Source organism: Pseudoliparis swirei, chromosome 22, assembly GCF_029220125.1.
Source record: "Pseudoliparis swirei isolate HS2019 ecotype Mariana Trench chromosome 22, NWPU_hadal_v1, whole genome shotgun sequence".
Classification (NCBI taxonomy): domain Eukaryota; kingdom Metazoa; phylum Chordata; class Actinopteri; order Perciformes; family Liparidae; genus Pseudoliparis; species Pseudoliparis swirei.
In genome coordinates this window covers 12489902-12515735 of record NC_079409.1, presented here as the reverse complement: position 1 = coordinate 12515735, position 25834 = coordinate 12489902, and the positions used below count along the sequence as shown (strand labels likewise).

At 42.4% G+C, this 25834-nt stretch overlaps 4 protein-coding genes across 5 annotated transcripts; 3 read left to right on the top strand and 1 right to left on the bottom strand.

The window, feature by feature from the left end:
- The first annotated feature begins 143 nt into the window (after positions 1–143).
- Positions 144–2841, top strand: LOC130212613 (DLA class II histocompatibility antigen, DR-1 beta chain-like). Of its 2 annotated transcripts, none has more exons than XM_056443680.1 (5): positions 144–224; positions 405–665; positions 1378–1659; positions 1805–1915; positions 2304–2841. In XM_056443680.1, exons 1-5 carry the CDS (start codon positions 167–169, stop codon positions 2327–2329), a joined length of 738 nt encoding a protein of 245 aa, XP_056299655.1. In that variant the 5' UTR covers positions 144–166; the 3' UTR covers positions 2330–2841. The 2 variants fall into 2 exon arrangements, with proteins under 2 accessions (XP_056299655.1, XP_056299656.1); XM_056443681.1 differs by having other exon boundaries at positions 160–224; positions 514–665.
- A 1756-nt stretch (positions 2842–4597) lies between these two features.
- On the top strand, positions 4598–6677 carry si:ch1073-228j22.2 (SPRY domain-containing SOCS box protein 4). The gene is made up of 3 exons (XM_056443679.1): positions 4598–4674; positions 5496–6287; positions 6375–6677. The coding sequence occupies exons 2-3, from the start codon at positions 5543–5545 to the stop codon at positions 6503–6505; spliced, it is 876 nt and encodes a 291-aa protein (XP_056299654.1). The 5' UTR covers positions 4598–4674; positions 5496–5542; the 3' UTR covers positions 6506–6677.
- Positions 6678–7895: 1218 nt separating this feature from the next.
- Positions 7896–17176, top strand: msh5 (mutS homolog 5). Its single transcript, XM_056444720.1, has 25 exons — positions 7896–7988; positions 8071–8194; positions 8333–8413; positions 8723–8776; positions 8864–8985; positions 9103–9212; positions 9490–9525; positions 9808–9890; positions 10006–10051; positions 10703–10841; positions 10968–11030; positions 11121–11249; positions 11376–11448; positions 11564–11673; positions 11760–11840; positions 11948–12035; positions 12137–12204; positions 12857–12975; positions 13200–13326; positions 14227–14376; positions 14602–14676; positions 16371–16517; positions 16661–16798; positions 16886–16959; positions 17056–17176. Exons 1-25 carry the CDS (start codon positions 7896–7898, stop codon positions 17174–17176), a joined length of 2451 nt encoding a protein of 816 aa, XP_056300695.1.
- A 719-nt stretch (positions 17177–17895) lies between these two features.
- Positions 17896–25364, bottom strand: LOC130213242 (uncharacterized). Its single transcript, XM_056444719.1, has 3 exons — positions 25107–25364; positions 23984–24621; positions 17896–17916 (listed from the first exon to the last, which is right to left on the bottom strand). The coding sequence occupies exons 2-3, from the start codon at positions 24605–24607 to the stop codon at positions 17896–17898; spliced, it is 645 nt and encodes a 214-aa protein (XP_056300694.1). The 5' UTR covers positions 24608–24621; positions 25107–25364.
- Between the last annotated feature and the right edge of the window lie 470 nt (positions 25365–25834).

Here is a 25834-nt window from a genome sequence, read left to right as displayed (position 1 = left end):
GTTCATCCACCAATGCTGACGTCAAATTATAAATCAGATGACTTGAATTGTCTGTTGCCACACCTGTTTACAAAAATGTTTCAGAGCCCTGTAGCGTTTTACTTCCTCGTGTTTTCAGTGCAAGATTCATTCACTTCGTCTAACTTGTCTCTCCTCAGATGCCACCATGCCCGTTCACAGCTTCTTTTCTTTGCTCTTTCTGCTCCTTTTATGTTCAAGAGCTGGTAAGTAAACCAACATTAAAATAGAAGCTGTCTGTTTATTTATGTTGCTGTGTACAACAGCGCATTGACAAATAGACAGAGCTTATCAGTTGCTACAACATCAATACAAATGCTATTACCTATCAGCGTGTGTGAGAATATAACTTTTTACATTAGCTACTTGTTGGCTTTATGTTACAGATGCTTTCTTTGGTCATGCTGTGATACGGTGTCAGTTTAATTCCCTCGATGACATCGTTTATTTGGCGCAGTACCACTTCAACAAGATGCTTATGCTCCAATTCAACAGCACTTTGGGAAACTATACCGGCTACACAAAGAGATCAAAAGAAGTTGCAGATACCCTCAACAATATCCCGACTTTCATAAAACGTGAAGAAAAGAATCTGAAGACATGCCAATCCCACGCCTCAATGGTATTTGACCTCCTTTCAAACCCAGGTGACTTTGTGTTTTGAAACTATAGTAAGGCTTTGAAGATAGCATGCACATTATGGTGTAGTTATTTTGAATATGTGTGGTATCAATAAAATACTTACTGGGCACATATAGCAGGACAAATACAAGTGAAGAATTTGTGGAATAAGGGGTTAACAACTTTGAGTTGAAGGGGTAAAAATAAACTAGTGTGCACTAATTATTTTCTAAATTACTGCATACCTATTTAACTATTAACTATTCTGTATACTGTAATTTGGACCAATATACATCAATACAGTTTATATTTATTAATTTATTCCATAATTATTAAATAGGTATGCAATCATTTATGTAACTAAGGAACCAATGTACTTTACACTGGTACCGGCATACCTAGTGTTCATAAATCGCCATGTGATGTTTGTTTTCACTGCTAGTATGCAGAAACGGCCATGTGGACGTAGATCGTTTTTGTTTTGAAACTCCGGTTTTAAATGGAAATGTATTAGTGTGGATTTAGCTTTAGTCTCTGTCCTCCACCCTTGGCTTTTTTTTCTGCCTCCCATTGATGACCGTGAAGTATTTAATTGGAATACCACATAAATATTTAAACAGTCATTTGTGGGCTGTTTTCTTAAGTATTACCCAAACTCGCAGCATTATTGGTGCCGCATAAGTGACAGTCATGCTGTTTCATGCCAACGTGTTTGTCTATTGCTTTTCTTTCACCAAGTGGAGCCCTCCGTCAGGCTGAAGTCAGCTGATGCAGCAGGCAGCAAACATCAGCGCATGCTGATCTGCAGTGTGCACGGATTTTATCCAAAACACATCAGAGTCACTTGGCAGAAGAATGGAAATAATGTGACATCTGATGTGACGTCCACTGATGAACTGTCCAATGGGAATTGGCTCTACCAGATTCACTCATATCTTGAATTTACACCCAAAACTGGAGAGAAAATCACGTGTATGGTGGAGCATGCCAGCCTCACAGAGCCCAAGCTTTATGAGTGGGGTAAGAGTGACAGGAGGTGTTCTCATCAATGAAAACCTAACAGAGATCTCTTCACTTAAACAGTGTTACGGTTGACAACTTTATATCATTCTTAATGTTCAGTATGGAAATCGAATTTAATGTTTGTGAACATTTTTATTTTCAGACCCAACAGTTGAGTCACAGAGGAACAAGTTTGCTGTCGGGACAGCAGGGCTGCTGCTGGGTCTGGTGTTTTTAGTTACTGGGCTGATTTACTTCAAGAAGAAAAATACTGGTGAGAGACAAGATCAAATTAACCCCAAAAAAGACCGTGTCACAGTGTTAGCAGCTGAGTCAAAGAGATTGTGGAGATAAATAGGCCGTATCTAAAGACTACAAAGACATAAACAAAACGTTCTGCTGTTGATGCCACTGAAACATTACATCACTGTTGTCTGAAGCGCAACTCATAGACATCCCTGCATTGATGCATTTCTTTCAGAAAAGATTAATAATGTCATCATCTTTTTTATTATAGAGCATGAAAGTCAACACCAATAGTAATTATTTTCACATAATTCATGAGAGTTCATGTAGAGCCTCTAGTTTTCAACACTTTGCAACACCAAATTATTATGACTCAAAATCAATGTGTGACTTTCGTTTTCTTTTTCTTATTCTAGGCCGAATATTGGTGCCAACAAGTTGAGGCCGACTGCCACTTTGGCTGAAACATATGAAATACAAGCCAAAACGTAAAGTGATCCGAAGGTGGAAATCTCACCAAAATGGACTGTGACCCACAGTTCAGGAGGTTGATATGCTGTGTACAATATATAGAGGAATACTTTGTGTTGCGCGGGTAAATCTATTAAAAGTAAACTTTTAATGAAAATATATTTTCAAGATCTTCTTTTCAACTGTACACATTGTCATAATTTAAGAGAGCTTATTTCCCATGAAATGGTTTGTCTATACCCTGTAATATTTTGGTGTTGATATTATCAACAACGGGAATTGCCTTTTAATTTAAAATGATGTTGATTAATAATAAATACACAGGATTATGGTTCTGTCTAATACAAATGACTGGTGTCATGAGCTAGGTGCTAATCACATGATCTGATATATATGAGATATACTGGATGTATATCAGTCATAACATACCAAATACACACTTCTTACCAATCTATTTATGCATGCAATAAATTTATATTTTGACATGTTTTTCCTCATCTTTCTTGTTTGGTTGAGGTTGTCATTCAAAGAAGTACTAAAACATTATGTAACGCCAAAGTACTGTAAACTAGGAGTCTGGTCTTTTTAGTTGCTGTGTTGATGCCTACTACAAGATGATGGACATTCTCCAGGTGAGAACAGAGATTAAATTAAATCAAATGAAAATTTAAAAAAAAGATAAATAACAATTGAGCCTCTTTACTTAGGAACAGGACTTGGAACACAAAGACCTGAAGTTAGAGAGGACTGTGAGGATTTGTACCAGGACCCTTATACAATCTCATCTGGGTGTGCAGCGATATCCTTCAATTACTTACTCTTTGTCAGTTATATTCATCAAAACCCCAAAAGCACTGTTACAAACCTACTGGGCATGACTCACTTCCCTTGCATGACAGGAGGTCAGGCTTGTAGGCAATGGAGCCCTCAGTCATGGCTGTAGCCCTCGACAAGGTCATTGTAAAAATGCTTGAGAGTGGGTCAGAATTGTGGACATTGCAGCTCTGAGTCATGGCGTTAGCCCTCAACAAGGCTGAACAGATTGGACACACTAACCTTGTTTACGACTCACACAAAATATAAAGAGAGAAAGGGATTGAAAAAAGCAATAAAAACTGACTTTACACACGCTATATGGGTTGTCTTCTGCTAGGTCACACTACAGGGGACTAGTCCACTTTCTTAATGCTCATTCAAGTTCCCATCATTATTGTGTTCATGTAATGTTGCTTGTAGAGACTCTTTGGGTTTTAGGTAGACTGATATGGAAGAGAAATTTGTTATTTTTTTATTAGCATTTAATTCAGTGTTTAACCAAACTTTTTGCATGGAGACACACTTGTTAAAAATGACTAAACATCTCAACCCAATTCACAGTAGGCCTTTACTATAAATCATGTGACCATATAATTATACAGCCATTTATATATATATATATATATATATATATATATATTTCATCAATCACGTATTGTGTAATTGGAAATGTATACACTACACATGTTAAATACTTTATAGATGATAGAGTCAACAAACAGATTCGTTTTAAGCATCTCATAGAAGTAATTTAGGAGAACTCAATGCATCCACCAGTTTTGTTTTGTATTTAGAATTTTCTCTTAAGTACCAACACAATATACAAACATAGAATATTAACTTTATCAATCCATCGAGAACTAATAATTTGTAATAATGCATTATATCCACAACTAAAGCTATATATCTATAGATGTATATCTTATTAGTCATTTTGGACCAGTAAGTCCATGTTTTCACGAAGACGGCAGCCAGGATTTAAATCTCCCAATTGCCGTTCCTCTTCACGCGCCTGCGCACTCTGGAATAATGAGTCGATTTGGCTTCTATTTTATTTTCCTCTTCTTGCTTATCAAAAGCCCGAGTTTAATCCTTGTCTTGTGTTTCGTCATTTATGTTTACATGCATTACAGAATGCGTTAACAAAAAATAATGATAATTCGTATGAGATACGAATTGACAACAGCTCGTGTTATAAGAATGCGGATGTTCAACGTTATCACCGTGGTTTCTTTTCAGTTTACAAACACGTCACGAGATATCTCGTCCTTGTCGCTGCAGTTCTGCCTGGCGTCAAGATGGACTATGCTGTTCCCGTCTCGGAGGTCGGACCAAAAAACTCAACCAAAATACCGGAGAGGGCGTCGCGGTTACGTAACCGAGCCGCGATAAGAGGCGAGAGATGCGTGATAAGAAGCCGCTATAAACACGCATAGGTATAGAGGATGTGTGCAAACAGCCTGCGCTCCACGACCAGAGAGCGGTTCTGCAGAACAGCCGGTAAGATTCAGAGACAGTTTGATTTTAATAACCTGCTGCAACAGGTGACATAACCTAATTAAGACACCTTTAATGTGTGCACGTGGAGACTTTCTATCGTTGGTTACTACGCTACTTATTTATTTTCTCCGCTAACACACCATATCTGTATATGTTACTTTATTCTACTGTGTCTCAGCCAGTGGTGGAAAGTGAGAAGAATGTTGTTACTTATTGATTTCAAGAGATTCAAGATTGTATTTATGTATACTCCAAATACACTAAATTGTAGTGGAAAATATTGCTCCTTTAACTCCAGTGCATTTATTAGACAGCTTGGCCAATATATATTTAAAATCCCTAAACAGTGTATAACATATCTGCTGGCCCAACTACAACGAAAAAATGTTAAAAGTCAATGCATCAATACATTATAACTCTGACAGAGACCATTTTGCCTGAATAGTGGGTGTTTTTAATTGTGTATTTAATTTAGCACTTTCATACTCAATTGCAGTTTTGATACTTATAATGTAGTATTTTCCAAGTGTATACTACTTTTACTTCAGTAGAATATTTGAATACTCCTACCGCCACTGAACTTACATTTTCTGTTATATTTACCTATCCCGTGTTCTGCTGTCCATTATTACACCAGACTTTTATAAAAAATAGATTTATCAACTATGAAATTGATCTTTTCTTTTTATTATATATGGTCAAACTTATATGTAAATGTACCAACTAAATGTCAAGTTTTGTTTTTCTAGTGTACTTTTACCACATTAAGTGACTGGACTTTTTCCCATGTATAAACGAGTGCCTTGTTGTCTTCTCCACAGTTCTTCTCTGACGATACTTCGCAGTGGTCGCCTGTGTGTTCAGCTCAATGGGTGTCTTACTCTCTGTGTGGCTGTGCAATAGGGCCGACAGCTGCCCTCTCTCCTCTTCATCAGCTTTCACCCCTCTGGCTGTCGCGACATCCTCTCGCCTTGCTGTCACTCTGAACTCTTTCCCGGTTTCTCCAGCGGACAGTCGCTCACACTGGAGTTCAGTGCACTGCTCCCCTCACTTTCTGCTGTCTGCCTGCAAACAGGGAGTGACACGTTCACCTGTTGAGCTGAGCAGCGATGGGGTAAGAGCAGAAATGGGGGTGAAGAGTGGGCTTCATGTCTGGGAGTTGCTGTGGAGTCCCAACCACAGAGGTAGCCATGCCGTCATGGGCATTTCCAGGCAAAGCTGCCCCCTGCAGGCCTCAGGCTACAACGTGCTAATTGGCAGAGACTCACAGTCCTGGGGTTGGGAACTCAAAACCAATCAGCTCTGGCATGCTGGGCAGAGTCTGGGACCTTACCCAGGAACGAAGAAGAGATGCCACTCTGAAGCTGTGGAGGATTTTAGGACGCAGTCTTCCACTTCATCCCATCCAAAGACAGCACAGACACCTCTTCCCATCCCTGAGCGGGTCCTGCTGGTCCTGGACGCCGACGCAGGCACTCTGGGATTTGTTGTTGATGGCAGCTTCCTTGCCGTTGCGTTCAAAGACCTCCCTCGTGGAGTGGAGCTGTTCCCAGCTGTGAGCAGCGTGAGAGGAGGATCCAGCATACGACTGCGATACCTGAACGGCGCCACGCGTGAGTATTACGTTTTTACACAGATATGCTTTGGTTTTCATGAATCGTTAAAAAACTAATCTTGTTTTCTTTCCTCCTCCCTCTCAGGTGATCCCCCAGCCTTGAAGGCTCTATGTGGACATTCAATTCGACAGATTTTAGGGCAACAGAGGCAAACTCAAATGGACAAGCTGCCTCTACCCCCTTGCCTCCAGCACTACTTGCTTTCTACTCATTAATGTACAATTATTTATTCACAAAAACAAACAATAGGAAACAGTTTGTTAATTACTGAAGTGTGCCAATAATTTCTAAATGTATATGTAAAAATGATGTGTACACATATTACAGCCATATAAATGTATATCTTATTTATGTTATTTATTAGAACATAATATGCATTTCACTGAAGTTTCAAAGCATTAACAGTGTGCTGGAAGGCTTTCTCTTTCTGTTTCTTTCTATAATAAATTACTCCCATTTGAATTCAACTTTGTCATTATTATTGTTTTACAGTTCAATTCTTTTTTTAACCCTTGTGTTGCCTTCGGGTCATTTTGACCCGATTCAATATTTAATAAGAAAAACGTAAACGACATTCAGTAACAATAACTAAATTACTATGACGAAGAAACGGTGATTCTAAGGTTCCCTACAAACATATGAACCCGCATCTACTTTCACTGACTGGAAACCTGGATACACACGGATGGAACAGGTAATAATAGAGAATAAAAGAGAGTAGTGATTACATCAAACAGGTTAAGAGATGACGAGATAACAGGAAATTAAAATTGTATCCCTCGAAGGTCAGAGAAATGTAAATCTTGACAAAAACTAAATTATGCAACTAAATGAAACCTATGCCTTAAATGACATGACACGGTTGCTTCTTTTATTTATTAAATAATCAAGCTATATTGCAATTATCAAAACAGCACAAATTCAGTTGCAACTTTAAATGAGAATCTGAAATTAAAGATGACTCAGACTGGCTGCTCAACTGCCAAATTAAATAAATAAATAACATTTAAATTACAGTATTACTCATGTTGTTCCCAACAGCCAGGGTTTAAAGGGTGATAAATAGATAGATAGACATACATAGTACACACTCGGTTTAGCAGGAATGAAAAATGACGAAGTGGCAATATGACAAAGAAAGTGAGCTGCACTAGAACACTTTTGTTCTGGAAGTTACGAGCGTCCTGACGCTGTAACGTCAACGCTACTATAACAAGACCCGTATGTAACTATTTGTCAGCTAACTTTCTACAGCTTCGTGATTTACGGTATTTAACGTCGGTGAGGTCGACTCAAGCTAACGGTAACTAACTGCCGTTGCCCCGGCAATGGTAACTAACTAGCTAACTAAAGGGCAACGATAGCTTATAACTAACGGGTAACGTTATCAACGGTAACGAACTAGCGGGAAACGGTAACTAAGCTAGTACTCATCGAGCGAAAATTAAATGGCGGTTAACTATTGTTGGTCAATGTTTTGCCTTCGACTTCTAACTCGCAACAAGTGTTTCAGCAAGTTCAATGTAACAATTGTTTGTTTTATATAAGTAAAATGACTGATTTATGCGCGTTATTTGTACTGTTCTTATCTGGAGTTAAGAGGTTATGGCGGAACTGGAAAGTCTGAGAGGAGGAGGGTTGAATGTTGGACCACCGGGCATAAATGGAGATGAAGAAGAGGAGGAAGACTCGCCTACAGTAAACTCAGACGACACAGTCACACCGGCAGAGTCGTAACAATACAGCAGTCAGAGGCCCACTGTGTGTTTTGTCTTCCCAGGTTTTACTCAGTGTTTTAGCCCAGCATGGACAGATGGGCCTCTGCTTCTATGACAGCAAGGACTCCTCTTTACGCTTCATGAGAGACACTCCGGACACCTCCGAGCTCCGCCTGCTGGCCAGAGGTACACCGCACAGCGCCGGGTTCACGCTGCCAGTCTCTTCATGGTTCTCAAGTGTTTTCAATCATGGTGACTTGAAGCCGACCGTTGTGCTTGACTTACTCTACCGTGTGTATCTCGTACTTCTTTCTTTGGGTTCAGTCATCCAAGAGGTCGGTCCTCATGTCATAATCACGAGTGCAAAGCAGGAGCGCTGCATGACAACCTTCCTGCAACAACTTGGTGAGTGCTGGAAGACATCTCAGCACGGGACAGAAAAATACCACGCACAGAAAATGTTATTTTGGCATGATATGAAACATGTAGATTGTGGGTGAAGGGAATGAAATAAGATTTGGGTTGCTTGACATTGCAGCCAGATAGGAGAAAAGTGATTGTATGGCTGTTATACACAGCTTTAAAGGGCCTTTGCTGATACTGTAGCGACACAATGATGTAATGTGAAACCACTACTTTAACAATTTATTTTTCTTTCAGACAACATCATCATTTTGAACTGCTTTTTAAAAACTTGCCTCTGTTGTATTACAGGTTCAAACCCAGACTACAAACCTGAGGTTGTTACTTATCCATATGTGGATTTTGGTAAACCGACGCGCACCTGTAATATCCAATATCCACACCAATTTTAGACAGGAACACATTTTCTTTTGTCAATTTTGAATGTTGCAGGTCTGGAGGTCGCTAAGCAGAGGTTACTTTCGGCCCATCTGCCTTTCCTTCCTGCCTCCATTTCAGACAGAGACAAAATGTCCTACCTCTCTTCCTGTATCTCCTTTGACTCACCCCTGATGGTGAGTCGGCTGTCTACACGTCATCCTATCCATCATTCCATCTTTGTGCAGGAGCTGATGACAAACTCAAAACACAAAATTGTGTATGTGTGTGTGTGTGTACATCTGTTGGAATAGCTGAGGGCAGTGGGTGCTCTGCTAAAATGTCTGGACAGAAGGAGAGTGGGAGTGGAGCTGGAAGACGACAGTGTTGGAGTTCCTATCCTACAGTTCAACGCCTACACACTGTAAGACACATGTAGCTGAGCACACACACAAACACGTCATGGGGACCTTGAAAGAGTTTTGGCAATGAGAGAATGCTTTTTTAACCACTTTGTATTTAGTTTCACAGATTTTAGTCTGTAAGCGGTATGCATTTTTGGCATTGTGTTTCGTTCCTTGTATATTTATAGTATTATATTTTCTCTATAAAATCTACGAGATGACCCTTCTGAGATCAAGACATTTTCATGAATGAAAATGACGCTTCTCTGAAATGTGCATTGTTTCTTCTCAATACAGTAAAGGTGTTGTTTGCATTGACCAGGATACCTACAGGTAAGATTGTTCTCTATGACATAGATTATCTGTATGCGTGTCCCTTAAAGCTGATGCTGAACTCCGAAATATCTTGTTTATTGTTCCATAACTAAAACCTACAGTGCAGCTGTATCGTACATTTTAATTGGACTATTATTTGTCGAAGATGTATTGCTTACCCAGGAGCTTTCATTTGACCTTTGTTCTGTCGTATATTTGATGCTTTTCTACAAAATCAAAACATATAGAAAGAGAGAATGGGTGGTTTAGAAATCACCATGGACTTTGTATTTGTCTCAGTGTCCTGCAGGTCTTCAAATCAGAACTCCACCCATCGGTGTACAAGCTGCATTCAGGGGAAAAGGAAGGACTCAGTCTTTATGGTATGTGGCCAAGAAAGTGGCAATTCAGGACATCATTACACACTCACTCTCTCTCTCTCTCTCTCTTTCTTATGTCATTATTACAAGAAATAGATGTTCGTATTGTGTGTCGCAGGGATACTGAACCGCTGCAGGTGCAAGTTTGGCTCGAAACTGCTACGGTGAGAAACACCTGTGGTGTTTTTATTATGTCATTTATCACAACAACAAGAAATTATGAAGGGGCCTTTATTTCTTCAAAAGTGAATATAAGTATTTTATGACATAAAGCTGTAGCAAGTTCTCCATATGAAGTTAAACTAAACTTCACCATGCTGTGTACTGTATTGATGTCAGATACCTGTTGTATTGCTGCAGAACCACCACTACTACCACTAGTATTATGCCTATTTATAATAGACAGGGTAGGTTTATAGATAATTTAAAAAAGAGGCTCTGCATCATGTAAAGAAGACAATTGTACTCAATATACAAATTATAAAAACATAACTATCTTTTTAGAATTATCAGGGTTTTGTCTCAGGTTTGCATACCACTACTTGTATCTATGGAAACAATATAAATGTTTCAGCTTCTCCAACATGATGCTTCATGTGGTATGACACAGTTACAAATCTTATTGTGGTTTTGATTCCATGCTATGATTATTGTAGATATGTACATTTATCTAATTCTCCCATTTTTCTTAGCACAACCATTATTTGTATCTGGTTATCTGGTGGCTGAGGCAGACAAAAGATGTAATTTTGACTAGTTTGTACTATTTGCTTTAAAAGCAACTAGAAGTGTTGGTGGGTTCCTCTCCTTTTCAGCCAGTGGTTTCTGCGGCCAACACAGGACTTGGCCGTGTTACACAGGAGACAGGAAGTGATACGTTTCTTCACATCGCCTCGGAACTCCGACGCCCTCAGCACCCTGCAATCCTCGCTACGCAACATCAGTAACATACCAGTAACTACTTTGGCTCAGGATATTCCCCCCCCCACCAAATATGTGATGTTGTATCTCCACCTGAAAGCGCCTGAACAAGCAAAGTATGACTCCGCCTGAAGGTCTGTGTGTGCTTGTGTGTGTTAGACTCTTCTGCGCAGGATGTCTCTCTCTCACACCAAAGTGTCCGACTGGCAGAGTCTCTACAAGGTTGGAGCAAGTTTTACCACACACACCGTATCCGTGTGACAGGGTCTGTTGAATGAGTGTGAACATGTTGTGTTTGTGTGTGTTTGTCAGACAGTGTACAACGTGGTGTGTGTCAGGGACACGGTGCGACACCTGCCTCAGTCCATTCATCTATTTCACGATGTCAGCGAAGGTTTCTCTGATGACCTCCACCATATCGCTTCCCTCATCAGCCGAGTTGTGAGATTCACACAAAATCACACGTTGCTACAAATCTGAGAAGTCTCCTGGCTTTTATTTCCAGTAGTTCACCATTATGTTGCAGTGTTAACAAATGTGACTCCATCGTTGATTTGTAACATGTAGGTGGACTTTGAAACCAGCATAGCTGAGAACCGCTTCACCATCAAACCCAACGTGGACCCAGCAATCGATGAGAGTAAGCGCCTCCATTCTGAACAAGTGAAAAGGCCTGATCAAATCTCACCGTGTGTTTTGATGAGTTTGTGTGGTGGTTGATTTAAAGTCTCAACCATTCTCCCTCCCTCTGTCAGAGAAGAGAAGCATGATGGGGTTGTCTGACTTCCTGACCGATGTGGCCAGAAAAGAACTGGAACACCTGGACGCTCGCATTCCCTCCTGCTGCGTCATCTACATCCCTCTGGTCTGAGCTTCTGAGCTGTGCTCGAGCCCACATTGTTCTGTATAACTGACACTGGTTCAAATGTCATTGTTAAATTCTCCTTACAGATTGGATTCCTGCTCTCTGTCCCTCGCCTGCCCAGCATGGTGGGGAAAGAGGATTTTGAGATAGAGGGGCTTGATTTTATGGTTTGTGTATGATCTTGTCAACATGTTTTTTATGTTTTGTTTGTGATGTTCAAAATCACAAATGCTCATGTGATGTAATATTGTTTCCTTGCATCCATGTGGGCTAGTTTCTGTCAGAGGACCGTCTGCACTACCGCAGCCGGAGAACCAAGGAGCTAGATGACCTCTTAGGAGACCTGCACTGTGTCATTAGAGGTCTCTAACTTCTTCCTAATCGAAAAACGTTCCCCTGATAGCTGTGTACCTGACATTTAACCGTTGAATGCTTTCATGATTGTACACTTTCTGTCTCTCAGATATGGAGACGGCAGTGATGACACAGTTACAGAGCACAATCCTCGAGAGGAGCGACTCGCTTTACAAGGTCAGGTCCCAGTGTTTAAAACATGACTCCTACTCTGATGAAATGATTGTGTGCGTGAAAGTAATTGTTGTTAATGTCTGCAAAAGGAGTTTGTTCTGATGAGCTCACATCTTTTTCTTGGTTGAGTTGTTTTGAACATATGATTATAAAACCGGTCCTGATCCCATTACGAGTTATTTTCAAGTGATGTTTGTCTCATGACAGATGGCCCTGCAACTATTGCAGATTTTATTGTTTTTCTTAAGCAGAATTTGTATTAAAGTTCAGATGATGAATAATTGTGTTTAGAATATTGTAGCTATTGTTAACATATTGTAGCTATTTCTGCATATAGGCAATTAAAACAATGAGTTTCATTAAAACCAGACTGCAGGGTTTTAAATCTTACCTTTGAGAATGTAACACTAGAACTCCCTCATTGTGGTTAGAATGGATTCCCATAACAACATGTATCAAAAACACACATGAAAGGATTGCACCGTTCCTGTAACACTTTCCACTTCTTTGTTGAGTATCTGTCAGTACGTTCCAACTACTCACATTTGTCACCACGATTTGAGTAAATACGCAGCTGCTGTCTCTTTTGTACGCTGACACTCGAGGTGTGAGATCACTTGCTGCTCTCAGGTTGTTAAATGTGTGTGTTGTGTAGGTTCTGGACCTCATTGCCGAGCTGGACTGTCTGATGGCTTTGAGCACCGCCTCTCAAGAGTACGGCTACACCTCGCCCAAACTAGCCAGCCACAGAAAGATAACAGTCACACAGGGCAGGTAGGCACTCACACACGAGATGGAAACACGTATCCAGTTATGCCCGTTTGTCATGTGATGTCAAATGTTTGATGAAAGTACCATGGGAAGTATCATGTCATGTCAGCTAATCTAGCATTGCTTACTTATCACAGACACTGCCCACACACATGAACCTAAAGTTCCTATTTGTAACGACATTGCGGTACGGGACTGATACATGTCTGTATTTTCCGATTCTCTAGACACCCGCTGTTAGAGCTGTGCTCTCCTGTGTTTGTGGCCAACTCCTTCCAGAGCTCAGAGGCGCAGGGCAGAGTCAAGGTCATCACCGGCCCCAACTCATCTGGCAAGAGCATCTACCTCAAACAGGTGGGGCTGTCAGAAAAATAAACATTTGGATCATCTCAGTCACAGGCACCATGATAAACTGCTTCCGCTATTGACATTGACATTGACTTTTACGGGGCGGCTCAGTGGGTGGGGTAAGTGGGGCCTGCAACCGCAGGGGTTGTGGGTTCGATCCCGCTCTCCCCATTAGCTGCAAGTCGATGTGTCCTTGAGCAAGGCACTGAACCCCACTGCTCCTTAATAACTAAGGATGGGTTAAATGCAGAGAACTAATTTCCCCTTGGGGATTAATAAAAGTGTATATTCTATTCTATTCTAGCTTGAATATACTCTCCCTTTGTGAAACCATGTGCTGGCATGTCTTGTTCTGACCCAGTTTTTACATGTTTCAGTTCTCTGTTTGCCTGAAATTTGCTTGTCATTTGATGTTTTGGTACCAAATATGTTTTTTTATTGCTTATCCTTTGCTACATCCTGGGAAACTAATACAGAGTTTCAAGAAACAAAAAGCCCAATGACATGAGGAAAAGTGGCAGAGAGTACTTTTCAAAATGAAAAAAGTCACGAGCATGATTCCACATAATCAGTTTTTTCACCGCCTATAGCTGCAGTAGATAATAGCAACCTCAGCATTTAGTTAGATAATAACATGATGGTCAAGATTTATGTTTTCGCTCCCAAAACTGTCTAACTTATTAATTAGCGTTATCAGAAGAACCCTTGAAGTGGTAATTTACTAATTCATCAGAACACATTTAGAGCGCTGCAATTAAAGGTGACATAACGTTTCTTAGTGAGAACGTCTTCATTTTACACTCTACTAGGAAGAGCTTTGACTTCTGGGCTGATGTGACTCCACTCCCACGTTTACACCACAGCACTGTTCATCCAACCTGACTGGTTCTGATTGGACTTTGCCAGGTGGGTCTGATTGTGTTCATGGCTCTGATTGGCTCCGACGTGCCTGCAAAGGAGGCAGAGATTGGTCTAGTGGATGGGATTTTTACCCGCATGCAGAGCAGAGAGTCTGTGTCTGTTGGCCTCAGCACCTTCATGATAGACCTCAACCAGGTACCTAAAACACACACACACACACACACCTTTATGCACCCAATCTTATGTGTGTGTGTATGTCAGTGGGTGAGGAAAATATGTGAACTTCCAATGCTACTGTCCTCCAGCTCCACTCCCACTCTCCACCTGTCAAGACATTTTTTTAGAGCAACTGCTGCTTGAAGCCAACACACACAGAATAAAGCGAAACGTAGTATAACACATTGTGTCTCCATTCTCCAGATGGCCCAGGCTTTCAACAGCAGTACCGGCAAATCTTTGGTTCTCATCGATGAATTTGGAAAGGGAACTAACACAGTAAGAAAAACGTGTTCCAGGACTTTGTGAACTAAATACATATGTAAACACATAACAAGGACAAACAGTGTCATTATTGTGAGGCACCTGAAACCAATCCAAGGCGGCGTCATCCAGTTTAGAGCTGCAGCACCAACAGACCTTCAGGTCAGCCCAACATGTGCCACCTATCAGCGAGAAAACAGCAGCAGCTGTTCAGACCAGCAGATATTGAGGCGTTAATGTGCACCATCTCCATGCAAAATAAGTTGTGCAACCTGCAGGAAAAGACTGATATTTTTCATTTAAGTTCATAAATACTTCTGTTTTTACATTTAATACTTTGAGAACTGGGTTATGTTTCCTGCTAGGAGAAGTTCAAGTTCCCTCCGAGTAACATTATCTTCGCTGTCCTCCGTCACTGTTGCCAGGTTCCTCTGTTTATTTTGTAGAGCCCAAAATCACAAATGACAAATTTGCCTCAGAGGGCTTTGCAATCTGTACACATACGACATCCTCTGACCATCACATCGGCACAGGAAGAACTCCCCCAAAATAATCCTCAAAGGGGAGAAAGGGGGAAGAAACCTCAGGCGGAGCAACAGAGGAGGATCCCTCTCCCGAATGGACGGAAGTACAATAGATGTCATGTGTACAGGATGAGTAATGTAAAACATATAAAGCACATCAATGAATATGACAGGAATTATTCAAACAATCAGGGTAGTAGGCATGAAAAAGTTACAACTATCAAATAATGCGTCTGATATTTCCCTGAGGAGTAGGGGGAGACCAAACAGACCTAAAAGAGTGAATATAGACTCACATTATGGGTCCTGAAACAAGTGAATGAGAATACTGCAGTGGTCTGTCACTGCTGTCAACTTAAAAGAAGATAATATGTCAATGCTGTGTCCACAACTTGTTTTGCCTGCTCCATTTGGCCAAATAAAGTCAGTTATTGCAGGTTTAATTATAGATTAATGAAAAGAAAGTAAGTAAGTAGCTTTTATTGTCAATTTCTTCACATGTTAGACATACAAAGGAATCGAGAGGACGTTTCCCACTCTCCCACGGTGAAACATATAAAAGTGCACAGGCACAACAGATAAGACAAGACATTTCCTAATACTAAGTAAACATAAAGATAAAGATTCACGTACAGTACAATAAAAGCTACTTACTTACTTACTCTCTCTTTGAAAACATTTATATCTTTCTGTTGTACACTATCAGAAATAAATGCAAAATGCTCCATTAAAAAAAGGTCTCCATCTGCAGATCTAATCGGCTGCTGTTGCTTGCCCTCCCTGTACGTGTTTGTGGAAAATGTGCAACCTATTTGCAAAACCAAACTTTTAGATTTTTCTTTTATGATTAAAATGTAGATACACTATAATTACTTACAGGAATAATTTATATTCTTGTGTGCTTGGATACGTATTTGTCAACACATAAGCATCAGTTAAGGTAACTTTTGTTTTTGTAATACTGTTGCTCAATCATAAAGAAAGAGGACATTTGGTGGGAGGACCTTTTTATCCAGAGAACAATAGACAGGAATGTTCTGTTCATTGGTTTATTTGCAGCACTAACCTCATCTCAGGCCATCAAGGGTTTGTGTAAAGAGCTGAACCCGTATTCGGAAGGTGGAGTTTGACCTACAGGAGCTTCTTCCACTCAGAAACCCGCAGCTGTTTATTGTTCCCCTTCAGGTTGATGGGCTCTCTCTGTTGGCTGCATCGATCTCTCACTGGCTGAGGAAACCTCCGGTGGATGTTCCTCATGTCCTGTTGGCGACTAACTTCCACAGTCTGATGCAGCTGGGCCTGCTGCCCTCCTCTGGCCTGCTGTCTCTTCTGGTACTGACAGAAACTCCACTGAGCTTACATAACGATGACGTGGAGCCTGAAGCATGTTGTGATTGTGTTCAGGGAGGTTTCATGATAATAAACTAATGTGCTGCAGAAAACTGTCTGTGTGTGTGTGTGTGTGTGTGTGTTAGACTCTGGAGACAGCGGTGGACGGGGATGAGTTGGTGTTTTTGTACCAACTGAAGGAAGGAATCTGCCAGTCCAGCTATGCTGCCAACATCGCTACACTGGCAGGCCTGCCAACTAGCATTGTTCAGAGAGGAGTGGAGGTAAACACACACACACACAGGAGTACAGCAGTCTATGTGAGCAGAAGCATGCTCACATGGAGTGTGCGTGTGCGTGTGTTTGATCAGGTGTCTGAACTCTTCAGGACGGGAAGGCTCATCAAGAGTGTTGACAAAGCGTCATCGGACGAGCAAACCAACCGGTTTGTTAAACTCCAGCTCCACAGAATGGCAAAGAAAACCCACCGAAGAGAGACATTTGATATGAAACAGAGATGCTGTATGTGTGTGACCGACAGGTGCAGGTCTTTGGTGGAGGCTTTCCTGAGCCTCGACCTGGAGGACAAAGATTTGGACCTTCAGCACTTCATGAAAGAGGAGCTCCTGCCCTCTGCTGGGGAGCTGCTGAACCGACGCTGATCGCTTCTGCTGCAACATGTTTCTGCAGCTCTGTGGTCAGTCTGTACCTTCACTACTGACCAGCTAGTTCAGGGAGACGGACGGTTTTAACTGATCTTCTGTTCTCAATACATGACAATAATTATATTACAGTATGACCGACATGTATTATACTGCGTGAGCTCTTTGGTTGAGATACCATGTTAAATACAAACAGATTTGCACTTTGGTTGGATTAAAGTCTTTATGAATTCATTTCTTCATGCCATACTTATCTCAGTAGTATGTTCTACTCCAGGAAAACAAATGCTGTCAACATAAACATGACCACATGAATAAGAGCAGCTTGTTTCCTGTGATCCTGTTGAGGCTTCAAAGAGGTGCCAGGTGGTGAGGAACGCCACAGTGAGATACACATGTGTGGCGATTGGAAGTTTGTGCGCTGAGTTGCAGAAAGGAGTGTTGCAGCAGTTTTTGGTCATGACAAAGATGGTGTTGTTAGAGAAAAGTTGCACAGAGGTCTCCACATCACACTCGTCTGCCTTCACACATCCCAAAGTCTTAACCTCCAGAGTATCAACAAGACGTCGTTTTCAGTGTCACATCTCTCGCTAATAAAAGTTTTCCTTGATAACCTTTGAACTCTTTCTAACGCTTGGATGTTAATGAATAGACGTAAACTGATCCAACATCCAGAAACTCTTCATCCTTTTCAAATCCCATTGACTCCATGAGCTGCTCTAGCTGCTCCTCTTCCCCACCTGAGTCCAAGAAACCACACAGAAACAGGGCGGCTTCATACAACTAGTTTAGTTTAAGTGCTGCCAAATGAGAAAGCCACAAAAAGATAATTAAGGGAAAAAAATACTTAATTATTGACGTTATTATCGAATGATGTTGCCATATTGAGTAAAACTGACCAACTTTGTCTCATTGAGATTGTGAACTTGTTGAGCGAGAAACACCAAGATTCAGGATAAAAAGATTTAGAATCAAGCTAAGAACCGAGAGTATGCACTTGTTAACAGTTTGATGGGTGAAGAGCTTTGAATTATTCAGATTTGGAGACATTTACATAATGTGTTGTTGGACACATTCATTATTCAGGGGGTGCTGAATGTGTGAAAGTATTGGAGCGCTGTTGAAGGACATCAAGCCAAAGTGATGAGCCGCATTCTGCCGAATACTTGAGCATCTCACAAATATTTTGTTTGTTCTGCAGCCGTCTGGAATTTGTTTCTCTGAGTGGATGAGTCGTGTTCTTCAGGGTGGGGTCCATGTCTTAAGGCAGCATCATGTTTTTATTAACCACACAGATTCTGGAATTAATAGAAAGAGTTGGCAGCAGAACGTTGTGCCGCACTGGGACAAACTCGTATTTTTCCGAGCGCAATCCCTCAAAATCCCTTAAAATAACATAATTTGTGTCACACATTAACGCTTTAAAATGCAAAGAAGCTTCTTCCTACGATTAATAATTCATTGGCCGTGTGAAATATGCGACAAAGCACACAAAGTTTTCTCACTGCTCATCAAATCCCTTTGTAGTTGAAGACGACGTTTCAAGCTCAAGCTTTGCCGTTTTAGATTCAAATATACTGCAGAGACGCCATATTTGGACAAACCGGGATTATCCACGTAGTTCTGGATGTCAGAGCATCGCTCCGTGAAGCTGTCGGAGCCCAGCGCTGGAAAAGAGCTAATCTCCATCTCTGGTTTCAGTGAGACTCGTAATCCTCATCCCTCATCTTGTTAGTGCTCGCTCAGGTGACCGCGCAGACAGAGAGTCGTGAGGTCGGGGTCATTGCGAGAGAGCTTGAACGTTGTGAATCTGCACTCAGTTGCCAGTTTATCTCCCTGGTGCAGTGCAACCATCCTGCAGTAAATCCGACCCATGTGATCGTGTTATGCTCAGTTTTTGCTGACAGAGGTTTTGATTCAACAGCATATGGGCATTTCGGAGAATAACATGTGTGGTGCTGTTGAACTGTGTTTCTATATTTTCTTCACCACATTTATGAAGCGGGAGTGTGAGGGTCGGTGGTGCAACGGATCGTGATTGCACAGTTCGGCTCGGATCAGCACACGAAAGATAAAAAGGGAGCAAATGTGAACTTTTTGGAGTTCCTTGCTGTTTTCTTGCCGCCGATACTAACTGCCGATCCCTGCTGGTCTGTATCGGCCGATACGATTCCCGTTGTTCTTTGATCATAGCGGCGGGTCTACAAGGCTCCAATTATTTATAATTTTTTTGCCACTAAAAAAATAATTGTAATCGCTCTGAAGTCAGTAAACGATCAGCAATTCTAAATGTTATCCTTTTACTTTGTTACAATAATTTATAGTTGTGTTAGTGGGGTTATGTCTTCATAAAAACACATAATCCAAATGATAAGGAAATAAAAGATTGTAATTCTATGGATTGAAACAAATCGTGTTATTAGTAGTTTAATTGTGTATTATATACTGCTTATAGCTCATAAGACAGCTCTAATATCTATTGATGTTGTGAAAACATCTTCCTCACACAACTGGATTTATTCAAGATTGTCACCAAAAATAAATGTCACCAGATTGCATCATTCTTTTCATAATTCACCTTTGCTCAGTACTCCTTTTCCCTGAACAGAGCCTGAAGGCATCACAATGTAACCGATCAGAACCATTGTGCGCTGATGTCCTGATGGAATATTTGACTGAATATCGGCAGATAACGATCAGCAGTAAAACTTTATTTCACACGGTGACGGTGAACGTTAAACGTGTCATTAATCCGTAGGTCACGTGGAACTGCGTGGGGGGGGATCCGCACCGAACAACAAGGGCCTGTTACACCAGAGGAGGGTAGATTAAGCTGCAGCCGCTAAAACGACTACGCTATTTTAAAGCACAACACTAGAACCTTCATGAATTTAAGATTGATTGCAACCTGCTCAGCTTCATGGATTGATCCACAGAAAATGTAAACGCAACTAATCTGATCAACAAAGAATCTCTTTAGTCATTTTCAAGCAAAAATGCCAACATTGTGATGATTCCAGCTTCTCCAAGGTGAAGATTTGCTGCTTTTCATTGTTGAATATTGTTGTAAACGGAATACTTTTGAGATTTAGATTAAACTCGACATTACAGGCTATCACCGTTGTTTATAGACAGTATGGACATGAGATTAAAATAGACATTGTTGATATGACACAAATCAAGTATCCTATTCATTTCACATTGACATTGTTTAGAAGATCATTCATAATTCTGTGAAAGACGTAATAATCTGTCGCTCTTGAATGGCTCAACCAGAAATAAATAGGATTATTTTAACTTTAAAAGTTCCATATCAACAATGTTGAAGAACAGATAACTCGTCTTACCTTGAGCCGGTCTGAGCATCGTGATGGCCAAAACACAGAATACTAGTCCTTTCATTTGGAGCGGGATGCTTCCTACATGGACTGCACCGCTCTGCTGAGGAGACTTCAAATAGGATTAGATCAGGAATAGACCTGTTCTTTTCCCTCGCCGCTCTGCTGCTAAAAGCCTGAAGTGAAGATGATCGAACAACGTTTTGGGGAGAATAACTGCAAATTAGAAAATCACGAGGATGTGGAGTGTGGCCACCAGAAAGATTTCATACAACATTCAATATCAGAAAATTGTCATTTGGTTTATTAGCGTGTTGAACCAAAAGATACAATATGAATGTAACATAGAAAACCAAGCTGGTAATCCATCCCTTTGTTTTCATGCTGAATGCCAGATGTGGACAAAGGTTCAAACTCCTCCTTTGTGGTGGAAAACATTTCCGTCATCCAGCCGACGCTTCCCACTCTTTTTTTTTTTTTTACAAAGACTTTTTAACTGAATGCCTCTGCCAACTGGAGCAAGTCTGTTTTCAGTTTTTTTTTTTAAACACTTCTTTAAGCCGTAATCTTTCGGTTGGTTGATCCTCAGACTCTTGCATCTTTTAGAAGAGGAAGTGTTGATCATAGCTCCTCTTGATGAACAGAGTGTCCTGAGTCAGCGCAGGGTGAAGCAGCTTACAGCCTTCCTTCCATCTGTATAGATATGTATCAACACACAACACATTCATCTCTCAGGGGGGGTAGTTATGTTCTCAAGGAAGAAGAAAAAACGTGCTAAATTATGTAACAGCACTGTTGGTAACCTCAAGGGCTTCTTGTGTCCTCAGTTGCTGCAGTGCCGTTGTGCACGTGTGTAAAGACAATGAAATGATCTCCGGTCAGTTTAATGTCCGATTCAAGGCGGACCGATGCCGGGAAAATAAACTATATGCTCCATGGATACGAAGATGCGGGAGAAAAATGATTCCTGGGTCTGAACGAACTGAAATGCAGTTGATTAATCAGTGGTGTGTTTCTTCTGAAGCAGTGTGAGGAGTGTGTGTTTTCTCATAGTATTTACTTTGATAGTAAACTCAACTTGAAGGAATTTAAAGACCTGCGATCGCATTCTTTATAATCATTTTGATGGATGTAGTTTGTGTTGGGCATAAACGGAATGGACGAAATATTACAAACGGCGTCAGTATAACACACGACTACAAACTGCAACCTGCCAAATGACCACGAAGTTGAAAGTCTCTGAAACAGTCATCTTCATGAAGATGGGGTCGACTGCAGGCCTGTTGAATTAAGCCGCGTTAGATTAAGGAGGACAAACCTAATAAAGTGGCAGAAGGATTTTGTGGAGATTAATCATCATCACCTTTGGTGGCAGCTCTGACATCCGTGCAGATCTTTCCCTCCAAACGTAAACACACCAGCGAGGACTCCTGCGTGTGTGAACGAGTGTTTCAGAGCGGTGAGTGTGAAGGAGGCTCGTTGAGATTCACCCCGACTCATACCTGCTACGAAAAGCCAGCATCTTAAAACAGCGTTGTGTACCGACACAGAACCTTCAACTGTGTGTGTGTGTGTGTGTGTGTGTGTGTAAGAGATGGGAGCTGTTTCTCGTGAGTGAAATGAATGGTTGCAAATGACTGAACGCTTCGGTGTCAGTCGTCATCTGGACGGCAGCATCGCAGCCCGAGCAACGAGGAACCGCTCTGCAGTCCTGAAGCACCTCTAGACCCCGTCGCACCGATCCCCTGCAATTAGAGGCGAGAGGAGAAAACGCTGGCGCTAATTAAAATCGTACCTCCTTTTCCTCTTAGACGGTTCAAACATGCTCGCTTTCTCTTAACCCTCCTATTACCGTTGGGGTCAATTTGACCCCATTCAATGTTTAACGTCTCTAAAAAAATGATTGACATCATTTTTTTAATTCATATTTCATGACTTTTCCTAATTTATTGGGGATAACTGGGAAAACATAAAATTCACATGATGATATGTTTTCAATGTCCTGTACAACATATAAGAAATATCAACTTTTTTCCTACAAAAGGGCTATTTAGGTAGTCAACAGACAAAACAAACATACCTCACACTTAAACATGGGAAACAATATAAATTCTAATAATTTTCTCTAGGTTTTAATTGCTGGGGTCAAATTAGGGGTAAAAGATGTTAGTAAATTTGAAGGTAACAGGAGGGTTAATTGGACGCGGTAACATTTGTCCCGGCATTGTTTTGCTCTACTTTGCTCTATTTTGGCAGAAGCCAAGAGGACGAGACGGAGGACGGGGGAATTTGAATAACGCGTAGGAATGGGATGATGAAGCGAGAGGACATGAGAGGTTGTGATGGTGGGAGAGCGAGGAGGCTTCAGCTCCACGGCTCACACGACCACTTTTCTCAGCAAAGCTGCGTCAGAAATAACTCGTAGCACCCTCGCCGGATTCAGATTTGTTTTTCTGTCATTGCTCTTTTCTTCCTTTTTTTCTCCACCCTCTGATTCTTTAAGATCTCGCCACGCCACACTCGAGAGCAGCTGTGACTAAATACTCAGAAAATACAAATGAATTACAGGAACACAATGAAAACTCAAGTCCACAGAGCAGCAGCTGGTATTTATAGCCGGGCCGTAGGTGTCGAAGGAGAGGAGTGCGGCCTTGTGCGCTTCCCTTGTTCAAACCGACTCACAATTTCCTCGGATAAAGAGCCGATAACAGTTCGTGTGAGATTAGATAAAGACTCGTTTCAGAGCTTATCTGGCACCAAACTTCTCCAGCGAGGAAACGTAAACACTCTGCGCGTGTGTGTGTGTGTGTGTGTGTGTGCGTGTGTGTGTGTGCGTGTGTGTGTGTCTATCTCCCAGTGCGGCACCCAAATACATTTTCAGCAATCCTCCCCATGTCCAAATATGGGCAAACAAGCGGTGGCTTTGGGGCTTTTGGGCATTGGTGAGTTCAAAGACAACAAGACGGCGAGTTGACGTCAAACATCGTGGCTCCAATCTTTTAAACGTGGGTGAGTCAGAGAACGATGTCGGACGCCCCTCACAGACAGTGACTCAGTGTCGCCGCTCCACTCAGAGGCACTAAAACACCCCCCACAACGCTTCATCTGTTTACTGAGGAACGCAGAGTCTGGCCTGAAGTGTCCGTCGGCACGTGAAACGTCCAAAAGAATCTCATCGCGCATATTTTATGAGACGGGAGAAGATGAGCCGGTGAGAGGTTCAGTGTTGAGGAAAGCCCGTCCGTATGTTGATGTTTATTTCACTGGAGTTGCAAGAGTCTGAGTGGGAGGGGGAGGGGGAGGGGGAGGGGGGGGAAGGGGTTGGCTCCTGGTGGTGCAGAACTTGGGCCAGTAGAGTGGCCCCTCCTTCCTTCTCCTTCTCCCCCTCCTCTTCCTCCTCCTCCTCCTCCTTCTCCTTCTCCCCCTCCACCTCCTTCTCCTCCTCCTCCTTCTCCTCCTCCACCTCCACCTTCACCTCCACCTCTCTATCTCTACCTCCTGCATCTGAAGGAGGCGGCTGTGAAGACCTGCTGCTGATGTTGTGTGTGTTTCTGTGCGACGGAGGAAGAGGAGCGCCACAGTTCTGGCTTGAGGGGGTGTGTGTGTGGGTCGGAACGGCCCAGGATCCCTGCTCTCCGTCTTTACACTCCCACTGCTCCCGACAGCTGAAGCTGGGCTGCTCCTGCGAGTCCTCCCAGCCGTCGCCTCCCTTCAGATCCTCAAGGTCGTCAGGCGTCTCTCGCCGGAGGACTGCCAGATCCCGGTTCTCGTACAACAGCGTTGCGGCACAGATGAAGATGAACAGGCCCAGTCCCATGACCACGGGCCCGGCCATTTTCATCTTCTCGATGTTGGTGCCGCTCAGGGCGAGCTTCGGAGCTGCGGACACGTAGCCCGCCACCGCCACCGCCATCCCCACCAAAACCACCACTGCACCCAGCAGGAGCCACACGCCGGCGCCAGAGCGCAGGGGCAGTTTGGTCTGGAAGGCCTTGCCTTTCATCAGGTGGCCGTTGCATGCTGGGAGGCAAACAAGTGACGACTTGGAAGAGTGGGAGGATGCGGGGCTGCAGGCGGGACCGGCTGCTGTCATCCTCTGGCTTCACGCTGAGCAGAGAGGAGAAGACACAGGGAAGAGGACGAAGAGCAGAATCAGACAGATGAAGTCACAACGTGTGGCACGCGGCACCGGAGGGGGGAGGGGGGGGGGGCACCGGGGGTGTTGGGGAGAAGATAGTTTACTCTGCATGGGGCACACAACAGGAAATAGCTGCTTTAATAAGACATGTGGCTCTGAGTTAATGAGATGCCAGCCTCTCCGCAGCCGCTCTGGCGGAACTGTGATCACGATCCCTCTCAGGACCTGATGATTTCACTTCGCAGTCTCGGGAAAACAGAGTCACATTATTAGGGTAATTATTCCAACGACCCCCCGTGAACGCAACGTGATTCAACAGGGCGCACACGTAGACGATACATTAGAAGTGCACATTTACGCATGCATCTTTAATGGTGTATTTTAACTCATGAGGCTCAGCAGCACTGTTGCAGGTCGGTTATAACGCAGTCATATGAAAGCAGAGCGGACTTGCCTGGTGTTGGACGTTTCTCCGAAGCGGGAAACGGGCTCCTCGGCATCCTCAGACGAAATTACCCCGAGTTGCGGTATTCCTCCCACTCCTCCGCGTGTTGAATCCAGACTTTACGACGTCTTCCTAGAAACATGAAGACGTCTTTTTTTCCTTCCTGTTCCGGACTGTGTGAGCCAGCGTGGCGCGCAACAGCGGCGGGCACTGCGCAGCCCGAGATGAAGCTTTCTGGAGAGACGCGGTCTCTCTCAAAGTGGTGCGAAGCTGCGCTCCCTCTGCGGGTCCTCGCTGCTTGTGCGCCTCTGCAGCCCGATGTGTTCATGTGTCTCCGTGTGAGGAGAGGAGGGGTCGTGGGAATCTGGCTGCTGCAGGCCAGTCCCACGGGGAGCGCAGTGAGGCGGAGAGGACGTGGATCATCACAATGACAGGCTTCACTGGAACCACGATAATGGGTTATACATGACCCTCACAAATGTATATTTATATATGTCTGTATATATATATATATATCATATATATATATATTTTAGATATATGAATTTTCAATCCAGTCATATATAAAAAAGTTCTATATATATACATGACTTTTCAATTACATGATATAGGTCTACAATTGAGTTTCTGTATGGTATGAAAACCAATTGGCAGATGCTTGGATTTTTCTTAAAGAGAAACTTCAAGGGGAGCATTTTTTTAAAGACTAGATTAGATATTCCTTTATTAGTCACACG